Below are 13,459 nucleotides of genomic sequence, written 5' to 3' on the forward strand. Positions count from 1 at the left end.
ATCTATGGGGTACAGCCCCTATAATCAAACTAATCGATCGTAAGGATTGTAAAGATTTGAATAAAATAATTGACTTTGGGTGAAATGATAGAAACTTGTAATTTGGTTGAATACTGAAAATAGCTGATCTACAAGATCACAATGGGTTGTGATGTGACATGCTGTGAGCTTGTAGATCTGCTATTTAATGTGTCAAGTTGACATTTTCATTCGATATTTTCTGCATCAATTCGTTGACATATATGTATATCACACAAATATTCGAAACAAATAGAGATGCACTTCTCGGTTATTCGACTCATTAATAATTCCAAAAAAGCAACGGATTGTTTAGAATAGAATTGATGCAGACACTGTGTGATTCGAGGTGATTCATTCCATAGGCACGGATGAGCAAAAGGCTTGCCGTGTTCCAAGAACACACAGAGTTTAAGAGCATTACTCACTTTCCTTTTCCAGACTGCCAGATGGTGGCTACAGATCTACTGGGCAGGGTGGAGCGGTTCCGCCCCAACGTGCCTCTGATCCAGGCCCTGAGGAGCCCGGGGATGAGGATGCGCCACTGGCAGACGCTGGGCGAGCGCGTCCGCATGCACGTCATGCCTAAGGCCAGCCTGACCTTCTCCGGCTGTCTGGAGGTCAATCCTTCTAATGATAATCTTAATACTGAGCTGACCATGTAGAAGAAGTCCAGTTGGCAATTAATAAAGCAAAGACAGGGAAAGCCACAGGCATAGAATACCTGCCCGAAGAGATCTCGACGACATCACCAATGCTATCTCTCACACTCTACTTTGGTCTGTTTGAAATGGGAAGAATTCCCTCTATGTGGTTCAGATCCATTATAACACCTATTTTTTAAAGTGATGACCCAAGGGTTCCCCTTAATTATAGAGGGATCGGTCTGTTGAGTACAGTTTACAAGTTATATTCCTCTATACTTAACGAAAGGCTCTGTGAATATGGAATTGAGGATTTTTTTTCTTGGATTGGAGCAGGTCGTTAGTATTGTGCAGTTAAGGGAGATACTTTTTGATAAGGTCAAACATACTTGGGCAGAAGAGATCTGGAGAAAACCAAGATTACGTACATAAATAAATAAAACATGACTATTATACTGAAAACTATGTTTTATTTAATCTGCCAAAGAAAAAAAGATCACTTTGTGCCCAGATTAGAGGAGGTATACTGCCACTTTATATTGAAACAGGTCGTTATGTTGGGCCAGATGAAGAAGATCGAATCTGCCAAATGTGTGATCTCAATGCAATAGAGAATGAGTATAATTTTGTGTTGTATTGTTATTTTCATGGTACGGTTAGAGAAGCGTTGTTTAATAATATAAACATATGTTAATATGATGGAAATGAATGATGCACAATCTATTAACCGTTTAGTTGAAAAATACTTTTAAAGTAGTCAAATTATCTAGAGATAGCCTGGGATCTGAGGAAAAAGGCTATGTACAGCCAGTAAGGGATATGTATGCTAGTACGCTGTATTTAGTTTTATGTTTTGTTTTGTTTTGATTTGTTGTATGTATGCCATCAGTAGTATCGGTAAGAAGTGTATAACTGTTTATTGTAACTTGTGTGAAAAGGTGTCATATAATCCCATGAGGGATGGGCCACAAGGTGGCATGACACATGACATAAAATCATTCATTCATTCATTCATTAATTCATTCGTTCTGCAGATGGGCCTGCAGAGACACATCGCTGAGGTGGAGCACGTGGCCGAGGTGGCCGCCAAAGAGTACGCCATCGAGCAGGTATAATACTAGACGCTGTCACTGTGTCTGTCTCTCTCCCGATTTAATTCCAGACATTAACCACTTCTTCAACCCTAGCCTCGGAAACACAGACGTTTTTATTTCCAGGGAGAAAGAAATCGGCATACAGTAGCGCAAACGTCACTCTCTCTCTCTCTCTGATGATTTCTGATCATCTGCACCCTTGTTAAATTGACTATGAGCTTGTATATCTGCTAGTTTTCAATATCTAAAGTATAACATAATCCTTAAAACAATCCTTTTAGTCAGCTCTGAGTCACGGTGATTTAACACCAACAAGTTACTGTGCGCGCGGCATGACCCAACCACACAGTTTGTAATGCATTTCTTCTGTCTCCTCCAACCACCATCCAGGCTCTGGACAAGATGGAGGCCGAGTGGTCGACGGTGGCGTTTGACGTTCTGCCCTACAAGGAGACGGGAAGCTACATCCTGAAGAGTCCAGACGAGGCCTCGCAGCTGCTGGACGACCACATCGTCATGACTCAGAGCATGTCTCTCTCTCCCCACAAGAAGAGCTTTGAGGAACGCATCGGCGCCTGGGAGAAGAAGCTCAGAACGGCTCAGGTGCACGCACGCACGCACACACGCACGCACACACACACACACACACACACACACACACACACACATACACACACACACAGACACAGACACAGACACACACACACATGGCTTGGGGAAATAGGGGTGCTGGGGGGTGCAGCAGTGGCTCAGGGGTAGTGGCCGGTATAGAGCAGCCGGATGGCGACCGTGAGTTTCCCAGTTCGATTCCGGGCTTCCCCAGAGTTAGTGAACCCATAATTTCTCCCGATGTGCAGGTTTCCTCCGCCATCGTTGTATGAATGTGTGTGTGCATGTGAACGGGTGAATGTATAATGCACAATCTATATCAAATGCACCATTTATATACCATATTGCAGGATGTGCTGGAGGAGTGGCTGACATGCCAACGGTCCTGGCTCTATCTGGAGCCCATCTTCGGCTCCGATGACATCACCCGCCAGCTGCCCGCGGAGGCCCGGAGGTACCAGAGCATGGAGCGTGCGTGGAGAGCACTGATGAAAAGTGCCTTTGAGAAGTCCCAGGTCAGTACAACTCAACACAACACCACACTGCTCTGTGCTTTTAGAAGCCCCAGGTCAGTACAACACAACACCACACTGCTCTGTGCTTTGAGAAGCCCCAGGTCAGTACAACACAACACAACACCAAACTGCTCTGTTCTTTTAGAAGCCCCAGGTCAGTACAACTCAACACAACACCACACTGCTCTGTGCTTTTAGAAGCCCCAGGTCAGTACAACTCAACACAACACCACACTGCTCTGTGCTTTGAGAAGCCCCAGGTCAGTACAACACAACACAACACCACACTGCTCTGTGCTTTGAGAAGCCCCAGGTCAGTACAACTCAACACAACACCACACTGCTCTGTGCTTTTAGAAGCCCCAGGTCAGTACAACACAACACAACACAACACCACACTGCTCTGTGCTTTGAGAAGTCCCAGGTCAGTACAACACAACACAACACCACACTGCTCTGTGCTTTTAGAAGCCCCAGGTCAGTACAACACAACACAACACCACACTGCTCTGTGCTTTGAGAAGTCCCAGGTCAGTACAACACAACACAACACCACACTGCTCTGTGCTTTGAGAAGTCCCAGGTCAGTACAACACAACACAACACCACACTGCTCTGTGCTTTGAGAAGCCCCAGGTCAGTACAACACAACACAACACCACACTGCTCTGTGCTTTTAGAAGCCCCAGGTCAGTACAACACAACACAACACCACACTGCTCTGTGCTTTTAGAAGCCCCAGGTCAGTACAACACAACACAACACAACACAACACCAAACTGCTCTGTTCTTTTAGAAGCCCCAGGTCAGTACAACACAACACAACACCACACTGCTCTGTGCTTTGAGAAGCCCCAGGTCAGTACAACACAACACAACACCACACTGCTCTGTGCTTTTAGAAGCCCCAGGTCAGTACAACACAACACAACACAACACCACACTGCTCTGTGCTTTGAGAAGTCCCAGGTCAGTACAACACAACACAACACCACACTGCTCTGTGCTTTTAGAAGCCCCAGGTCAGTACAACACAACACAACACCACACTGCTCTGTGCTTTTTGAAGCCCCAGATTCAGATTTTACGGGGGCCAGTTTCGCAGCCGTCCGTAGGTGCCCTTTGAGAGCGGTTTTGAAGGTGTCAAGGGATTCACATGTCTTAATGACTGTTGGTAGGGCGTTCCACATTCTGGTGGCACAGGAGCGAAAATAATTTAGTCCCTTGTTTGTGCCGAATCTGGGTTGTACATGGTTCGTTGCACTCCCTCTGCCACAACACCACACTGCTCTGTGCTTCGAGAAGCCCCAGAGCATGCCGGAGCCTGACAACAACACTACACAACACACCACACCACACTGCTCTGTGGATTAACCTGATTACTTAGGGGCTGTTCACACCCAAGAGACAGCTGTCTCCCCGGTGTCTTCTGTGTGGCAATTCATTTTCAATGGGAGTCACATGGTTTGACGAGACAAGCTTTCTCCCTGGTCCCCTCCCCCCCCCCCCCCCCCCTCCCGTGCGTGCGTGCGTGCGTGCGTGCAGGTGATTGAGCTGTGTTCAGATGATCATCTGCTCAACAGTCTGAGGTTCTGCAACCAGCAGTTAGAGTTGGTCCAGAAAGGACTCAGTGACTACCTGGAGAGCAAGAGAGGAGCCTTCCCAAGGTACACGTATACAACTTAAGCATTATTCATAGTCTGGATTTTCGGTGGTGAGGTGACCTCCGAACTACAACATGACGTCACGAGCCGCGGTGAAGAGTAAGCCACTGCCCCAGCCCTTCTCTCTGTTTTTACTCACCACCGCTCAATGTTATTTCAGCTCCGGTGGTCACCTCAGCACCGAAAATGCACACAATGCACACTGTTAGCTTGTATAGATCGGCGATTCTTGCGCTCCATTGTACAACAAAGAATGGCTTAACCCATTCAAACTGGGAAAGCATCTGTGACATCCGGGACAACGCTCCACACGTCCCAAACTCTTCTCCCTTCTGGCTCCAAAACTGTGGAATGCACTTCCCATTGCAGTCAGAACTGCAGCATCACTCCCAATCTTCCGCCGTAGTATTTTATGTGATCTATTCCCATGCTTTTTTTGTTCTTGCTTAATGTAAGTCGCTCTGGATTAAGAGCGTCTGCTAAATGCCTAAATTGTAAAATTGTAAATTGTTGACATTCTTTCTTAAAGGGAACATTTTTAACTCAAATAATTGCTTCTAGGGGTCCCTGGAACAAAATATTATGAGATAGATAATGAATACTTCGGCGGCCGAATAGATAACATTTTGGGGGTCGTTGATATGAAAAAGTTTGAGCACCACCACCGATAGCAACACATGTTTTTCAGAAAACTGTTTGGTTTAGAAGGCATTATGTAGAATCGGCCTCATGCCTTAATGTATTGACATAAGATTGTCTAAAGGCCTATTCATACTCCAGTTTTAGGTGATGAGGTGACCACCGAAAAATTAAATAGTGTATGACGTCATGCTGCGGTGATAAGAGACTCACCGCTCACCCAAACACATGCACCTCTCTTTTTTAGTATGAATAGGCCTTCACGATGAAGACTATTATGATTCCATGGTCACAAACATCCTGTTCATAGTAGCAGTTTCTCTATTGTTTCAATCTATTGTGATCCTCTCTCTGTTATTGTGTAACTATAACGTTTCCAGTCTTGGATATTTGTAGGTTCTACTTCCTGTCAGACGATGAGCTGCTGGAGATTCTTTCTCAGACCAAAGACCCCATGGCTGTTCAGCCTCACCTACGCAAGTGCTTCGAGAACATCGCCAGGGTTCGATTTATCTTCATTTTGTTTTGTATATCTGTGTCCAGGGACGTGCAGAGAGTGTTAGAGAGGCAGGGGCTGACATCCCGTAATAGGGCACTTTTAGACAAATCACAGATCTACAAGCTCACAACGCGTTGAGAGTGTTGGGATAAATAGTAAATGGTGCACTTATAGCGCCTTTATCCAAGGCGCTTTACACAGATTGAGCATTACGTTCAGCCATACATTCATACTGTACACCGATGGAGGCGGAAACCATGCAAGGCACCAACCTGCTCATCGGGAGCAATTAGGGGACACTTCGACACTGGCTGCGTTTTTCTGATTTTTAGTGGCGTTTTTCCGTCGGTTTTCCGAAAAGCTCGCCCAGTGTGCATCCACCTTTGCTCTGGGGAAGCCCGGATTCGAACTGGGAACCCATTCGGCCACTCTACCCCTGAGCCACCCCCGCCCCTATCATCCCTGTTAGTGCAATTTGCAATTTACAATTTAGGCAGAAATAACAATCTGTGCATTGAAACTATTATATAGGACACCAAAACAATGAACCTAGCATCTGTTTAAATAACGACGATATCTCAATTACATTCTTAACATTGTGGTCAGTCAGGAAAAACAAGAGAATGAGTATGTCTGCGTGGTCAATCCAGGCTGAATGTGGCCTGCGTGTACAAAATAATTTGAGAACAGACGGGCCGATCTGTATGAAACTTGGTGTTTTATGTTATAATTTAGCTATTGAAAAATAGCAGATCTACAAGCTTGTAGGTCTGCTATTTTTGAAAAATCATAAAAATGTGGCGCTAATCTTTTAATATATATTCTTTCAAAGTGAATGTTTTTAATTCAGGTCTAAATGGGTTAAGCATTGTAAATCATCACAATTCAACGTCATAGTGGAGGTCATAAAGCAACACAATTGGATTATTGGATCATATTTCTGGAATGTATAGAGGCATACATGGAAACATGACGTGTGTGTGTGTGCTGTGTGGGGTGTGTTGCTGCATTTAATTTCTCAGCTCCAGTTCCAGCCAGATCTCCAGATAACGCACATGTACTCTGGCGAAGGCGAGGAGGTGACGTTCACGTGTCCCGTGAGGCCCAGTGGAGACGTGGAGGACTGGCTGAGAGAGGTGGAGGGCTCCATGAAGGCCAGTGTGAGGGACAACATCCAGCGCTCGCTCAGAGCCTACCCGGAGGTCTGTCTGTCTGTCTGTCTGTTTGTCTGACAGACAGACACAAACCTGTGTCAAATAGTACCATTACGTACCATTATGTTTGTTTTGTTCTGTATATTCTTCAGTGGGAGGTTTCCATTTTAATAGAGGCTATGCACGTGCCCTCATCATACTCGGAAGTTAGGTGGGAACGCCCTGCTGAGTGGCAAAAAATGACTTCCTGGCCTTGACAGCCCCATACATGCATCCAAACAGAAAAGTCCTAAGCAGCGAGTGCATTCTCCGGCAGTGGCAGCAGCCACGGCGTCGCCGCCAATATTGCCGACAACACCCGCGTTTCCTCAGTGTTTCCTCTGCCACCGGCAAAAGCCTCCTAATCCGCCACAGACCGGCGGCTGCCTGCATGCTTTCTGCCACTGTTGTGTATCTTTGCCACTCGATTTACACTTTATGCATGCGCATACCCTCCAATCCAGATTTGTTTCCGCAACCTTTAATGTACAAAATGTATAGTACATTGCTTTTAGCTCAATATTTTCAGGTGCTCATTATATTGTCCCATATGGCATAATCTCTCTAGTGCCAATAAGCCAATAAAATAAACTCCAATAAGTTGTATGCTGTTTGAATCAGGTCTTATGGGACATGGTAAACTCTCCAGTGTTCATTTAACTCAGCATACAATGGGAACCAAATGGACGCATTTACTTAACACTGGGGATTATTATACAGTGTAAGCAAAGCATTGTAGCCACAGTTCGATATCAAGGTTTTGCTTGGAGAAACGTATAGCTGCTCAGTGTGTGTACATCTTTTCTGCCCCTCCAACAGAAGGCCCGTACAGAGTGGGTGTTATCGTGGCCTGGACAGGTGGTCATCGCTGGCTGTCAGGTGTTCTGGACCTGTGAGGTTTCACAGGCCCTGGAGCAGGGAGACCTGGCCAGCCGCCTCTTCCCACAGCTTCAGACACAGGTCTGGGACTCCATTGGTTCTTTCAACCATATTTTGTCCATATTTTGGCATCATAGGCAAAAGGATTTGCAGATTTCTTTTGAAAATGGCAAGCTCACATTGTGTTGCAGTGCATACACTGCGCAGCATAGTGAGCTTAAAGAGCTTTTTCTAGCTCATTTAGAAAAAGTATGAAATAGGGCTTATATTAAAGTTTGCAAGTACAAGTAGCAATACCATGTAGAGATACTGTTAAAAGTAAAGGTCCCGTTCTCCAAATTTTACTTTAGTAAAAGCACAAAAGCATTGTCATCAAAATGTACTTACTGTACCAAACATAAAAGTACCCATTATGCCCATTTAAAATCAAATTATTTGATACTAATTAGGGATGTCCCGATCACGATTATTTTGCTCCCGATCCGATTCCGATCATTTGATTTTGAGACCAATACCGATCTTTCCCCATCCGATCTTTATATTTTTATATAACACTTATGCTAATGTCCTAATGTCCCAAATATCCAAATATCCTCTAGTGTAGTCTGTTGTGTTGCCTTTCAATTTTTGAAAGGCAAAATGTGACTATACTTGAATGACTGTCATTGTGTTTGTTTTCTTTCTATGAAAGCATGAAATCATAGCAAAATAACGGTTAATTAGAGTGAATAAAGCTATATTTAGCGCTGATGTTTTGTGGTTGTTTGGCGTATAGCTGGAAGACTTGGTGCGGCTGGTGAGAGGGCGTCTGAGCGGGATGCAGAGGGCTGTACTGTCTGCTCTCATCGTCACAGAGGTCCATGGCAAGGACGTTGCGGCCAAGCTGCTGCAGGAGAACGTCTCCAGTGTGAATGACTTCGAATGGATCAGTCAGCTCAGGTACCGGTACTCACTATATACTAACTGCGTTTATTGTTTGTTTATAGTATACCAGTGGGTTCCCAAACTTTTTAAGGACCCCCGAATTGACACTCATTAGACCCCCATTAGAAAATATATGCCAAGGAAGCCCCATGTTAAGGGAAGATTTTTACGTATCTGTCAGTGATTTTCCCCGATTTTCATTTAAAGGACCCCCAGGTTTGACCTGAATTAGGCTACGTACCCCCATTTAATTAATGGCATTTCTATCTCTGGGCCCCCAATTATTATATTGTAAAATCAAAGTAAATTTTACTCTGAGAGTGTACAAATGAAACCAAATGGACCCGTTAGGTTCCAGTTGTACACTCGGGTTGGGACCCACACCTTTTGAATGGGCATTAGTCATTTGGTCTCTCTGGCAGGCGACCAGCTTTTGAATGGCTGCATTATATCTTTGGTCCGACATACTAAAGGGCAGTCCATATTCTCTCCGACCACCAAACTTTTCGTCGGAAAGCTCCGGTACAACTACAACATGACGTCACTTGCAACTTCTGAAACGCATTTCTCCGAATTTTTGTTCTGAAAGCTGCACTCCCAGATGTTGTGACTCTCCGAACTCTACTTCGGAGAAAAAAATAAAAGTCTGATCTTTCCGACGAAAAGTTCGGTGGTCGGAGACAGTATGGGCTGCCCTTAACAGTCCGACACCCAATAGTCAATAGTCTGACACCCTATACCCCAAACCCTAACCTATAACCCTAACCGCACACGCAGTCTTAACCGGCAACGCATGTCGGAGCCACGGGTGAGTCTTAACCCGCCACGCATGTCGGACTATAACCCCCCTTTTGAATCCCGTCATAAAAGTTATGGATTCCATCTTTAACAAACCATATGGTATTCACTTTGCAGATATTACTGGACCAGAGATGAGCTGTACGTGCGAGCAGTGAATGCAGAGTTCTTGTATGGATACGAGTATCTGGGCAACTCTGGACGTCTGGTTATCACACCGCTCACTGACAGGCACGTCTTTGACGTATTAGCTAAAGATTAAAACCATGAACTCCTTATTCTGAGACTGTTTTTTTTTTGGGGCATTTTTTGTTCCATTTTGTATACTCTGGCGGCCCTATATTTGGCACTATAGGGCTGTATTTTGCGTGTCTTAAGTACCAGGTCTTATTCCCTAACTTGAGTAAACTAAAGACCTGGAGGCGTGGTCAATGCTCTTTTGGCCACTCAGAATAGCCAAATGTCATTGATCACGTCTCCAGGTCTTTAGTTTACTGGCCTTAAATGAACACTCAGGATTTTACCGTGTCCTGTTAAACGCTTCAGCTGATTCCCTGAAAACTAGGGATGTCCCAATCACGTTCTTTGGCTCCCGGTCTGATTCCGACCTATGCTGAAAACCTACTCCATCTCCTTGCAGATGCTACCTGACCCTGACCGGCGCTCTGCACCTGAAGTTAGGAGGCGCGCCGGCCGGTCCGGCAGGGACGGGAAAGACGGAGACCACCAAAGACCTGGGCAAGGCCCTGGCCGTCCAGACGGTGGTCTTCAACTGCTCCGACCAGCTGGATGTCATTGCCATGGGCAAGTTCCTCAAGGGCCTGGCCAGGTGGGCAGCTTTGACAATGGAGAGGGCCACTATAGTTCCAATGTAGTATCAGCGGTAAACAGTAGAAAAGGAAGTGGCCCAAGTTCTTTCCAAAATGGCGTGCGTGCACAGAGCCCATTATGATCAGTTTCCATGTTCCGTTCCAGCTCCGGGGCCTGGGCGTGCTTTGACGAGTTTAACCGTATCGACGTGGAGGTGCTCTCTGTGGTGGCACAACAGATCACCACCATCCAGAAAGCTTTACAGCAAAGAGTGAGTCACAAACGGATCACCAGCATCTAGCCACAATTTGCAAGTTTGTTGCAATACCCTCCATTGACTCCCCACTCATCCAATTTGCTTTTGCGATCTGCTTGTATTAAACGACGTTAAACTCACCAACATTGCAGCTCTAGGCCAAACTTGAATGATCCTCTTTCAATCTGCCAAGCTTTTGTTTCATAAAAAGCCACCGTAGACATGTTATGAGCTACTTTCTGTCAAGAATTTCTGTGCAGGCGGTGAGCACTCGTCGAAATCACTGAACGGCCCATGCATACTACCTGTTTCGAATTTGCAGAGTGCTTCCAAACTCCAACACTTTTTTTTTATGTCCACCACAATGCTTTTCCAATGGGAGTCACATGGTTTGACCAAACATTTGGGTTTGATGGTGTTCTGTTTGTTGGTGTTCTGAACATGTATTTTCGGTTCATTAAAGAGCTGGAGAGACATGGAGACCTCTGTTACTGAACACACACTCTATATCAATGATTACTTTTAGAATATAGTGATTTAACCTTTTAACAAAAAATATCACTTTAAAACAGTTACTCTACGAAAAATGCCAACATGTTTCGACTGGTCTACATTCATTTCCCGCTGATCCTAGACGAACCATACACTTTTAAGATATTTTAATCTCACGTGAGCACCCGGTTGGCTTCTGTGTTTTTAGTTGTTTTTAATTGTTGCTGTTTTTCCAGGCAGAGCGCTTTGTGTTTGAAGGTGCGGAGATCCCTCTCGTTGCATCCTGTGCTGTTTTCATCACCATGAACCCTGGTTATGCCGGCCGCACTGAACTGCCGGACAACCTCAAGGTTCTCAGCTGGAAATAGATTTCCAATGTACAGTACATGTGTTCAGTTCAGTGTTGGAGATACTGGTTGTTTTACACGCGTGCTTCGGCCGTCTACCTCCACAGGCCCTGTTCCGTCCTGTGGCCATGATGGTACCGGACTATGCGATGATTGCAGAGATATCCCTCTACTCGTTTGGCTTCAGCGATGCCAAAGTCCTCTCCAAGAAGATCACCATCACCTTCAAGCTCTCCTCTGAACAGCTCAGCTCTCAGGTACGAACCCAGAACACTTCTATGCCTGATAAGTAACATGTTGGATAATTTCTATGTACGGTATGTACGTTTAACATAATTTATGCTGCAAATCTGACTTGGTGGGATGTTGTAAATTGAGCTGGCAAAGAAGAGACAAGAGTATTTGCATAGCATATGTATTTCACATATACAGTTCAAGGATATGGAAAGAGCAGCAGTGAATGTACTGTATAGAGGACTAATGGGTGATTCTTAATGTTGGGACCTTTCTGTAATTATGATATAAAATATAGATACTATTATGTGTTGACGTGGCTTGTGTTTTTAAAATGCAGGATCACTATGACTTTGGTATGAGAGCTGTGAAAACTGTGATCTCAGCTGCTGGAAATCTGAAGAGAGAAAATTCCGACGTGAATGAGGTGAGGTCGTATTCCTGTTTTGTTTTGTTTTGTTCTGTGCTCTGAAGTACTGTAGCTTCTATGGAAATCTTTAAAATGCATTAAGGCTCAGTCCTTGTTCAGCCAACCTGGGTTTGAATCCAGTCGTAGTAGTCGTAGTAAATGATAAATGATTCATTTACACACACACACACACACACACACACACACACCGATGATGGGGGAAACCATGCAAGGCACCAACCTGCACATCGGGAGCAATTTGGGGTTCAGAGTCTTGCTCAAGGACACTTCGACGCAAACTCTGGGGGAGCCCGGGTTCAAACTGGGAACCTTGCGGTTGCCATCCAGCTACTCTACCCCTGAGCCACCGCCACCACTAAAGTAAATAAGTAAATGTATAATGAATATATATGTATAATACATATTAACCAATGTTGCCGTAAATAAGTAAATGTATAATAAAACATAACCAACGTTGCCGCGGTCCGTGGCGACCCAAAGGCCGCTCAACCGCCATGCCGGACGTGCGTCTGGTCCCCCCGGCGACCCGGTGGTGGCTTTGCCCCGCCGGCCTCGGCTCGCCTTATTGGGGGCCCGCACCACGCCGCGTCCGGCCGCTTGTCTCTGGGTCCCGGTCGGAACCTATCTCTGAGGCCCCTCCGCCCGGACGGGGTCGCCCTACACCACGTGTACCCAAAGTTCTGAATACCTACTTGTACCAGCTACTGTTCTTTCTTGACCCCACAGGAGGTGATCTGCCTGCGGGCCATCAGAGACGTTAACGTGCCCAAGTTCCTCCAGGACGACCTGAAGCTCTTCAACAGCATCGTGTCGGACCTCTTCCCCGGAATCAAAGAGGAGCCCGTCGACTACGGCACCTTAGAGGAGTCCATACGGAATGTCTGTGCCCAGAAAAACCTCAAAGACGTGGACGGTCAGTGTCTTAACTGATTTGTTTGTCCTTATTTTGGGCAGAACAAGGGAGACCTTTACTAATCGCGTGGGGGAAATTCAGTTTCAGGTTCACCCAGCTACTGACTGGCTGGTCATTATGGTTATGTCGGAGTCATGCCGAACTCCATGTATGGTATAGTTGCGTCCAAGTCATAGTGACGCCCGCCGGTTGACCCATTAGCCATTTCCTTATAGGATAGCAGATCTAAAAGCTCACAAAGAGTTGCTTCACAATGCAGTGTGAGCTTGTATTTTGGCAATTATTGAATAACTGTGTAAATAATAAATATATCTGTTCTCTGTTGAGGCTGTATAGATGACAATATTGCGATGTGTGTCTTCTACCTGACAGGATATGTTACTAAGTGTATTCAGTTGTTTGAGACCACGGTGGTCAGACATGGTCTGATGTTGGTGGGGCCGAGTGGATCTGGGAAAACCAAGGTGAGTGAGTGTCTCTTACCCATCCATCCCCATGTAC

The 13,459-nt window shown here is 45.5% G+C and overlaps 1 protein-coding gene across 1 annotated transcript in view; it reads left to right on the forward strand.

The window, feature by feature from the left end:
- Positions 1-13,459, forward strand: part of LOC310877803 (dynein axonemal heavy chain 1-like) — a gene marked incomplete at both ends in the record, with an annotated part of 103,024 nt that overhangs the window by 17,965 nt on the left and 71,600 nt on the right. The window contains 17 exons of the mRNA XM_083791752.1: positions 460-638; positions 1,697-1,771; positions 2,147-2,359; positions 2,716-2,880; positions 4,426-4,547; positions 5,580-5,685; positions 6,705-6,884; positions 7,695-7,835; positions 8,530-8,693; positions 9,594-9,707; positions 10,117-10,305; positions 10,452-10,557; positions 11,271-11,384; positions 11,489-11,638; positions 11,956-12,042; positions 12,772-12,958; positions 13,331-13,422. Coding sequence (XP_083647878.1) covers positions 460-638; positions 1,697-1,771; positions 2,147-2,359; positions 2,716-2,880; positions 4,426-4,547; positions 5,580-5,685; positions 6,705-6,884; positions 7,695-7,835; positions 8,530-8,693; positions 9,594-9,707; positions 10,117-10,305; positions 10,452-10,557; positions 11,271-11,384; positions 11,489-11,638; positions 11,956-12,042; positions 12,772-12,958; positions 13,331-13,422 — 2,384 coding nt within the window. The remainder of the gene's footprint in view (positions 1-459; positions 639-1,696; positions 1,772-2,146; positions 2,360-2,715; positions 2,881-4,425; positions 4,548-5,579; positions 5,686-6,704; positions 6,885-7,694; positions 7,836-8,529; positions 8,694-9,593; positions 9,708-10,116; positions 10,306-10,451; positions 10,558-11,270; positions 11,385-11,488; positions 11,639-11,955; positions 12,043-12,771; positions 12,959-13,330; positions 13,423-13,459) is intronic.

Source organism: Protomyctophum parallelum (genome assembly GCF_964188405.1).
Source record: "Protomyctophum parallelum genome assembly, chromosome: 20".
Taxonomy (NCBI): domain Eukaryota; kingdom Metazoa; phylum Chordata; class Actinopteri; order Myctophiformes; family Myctophidae; genus Protomyctophum; species Protomyctophum parallelum.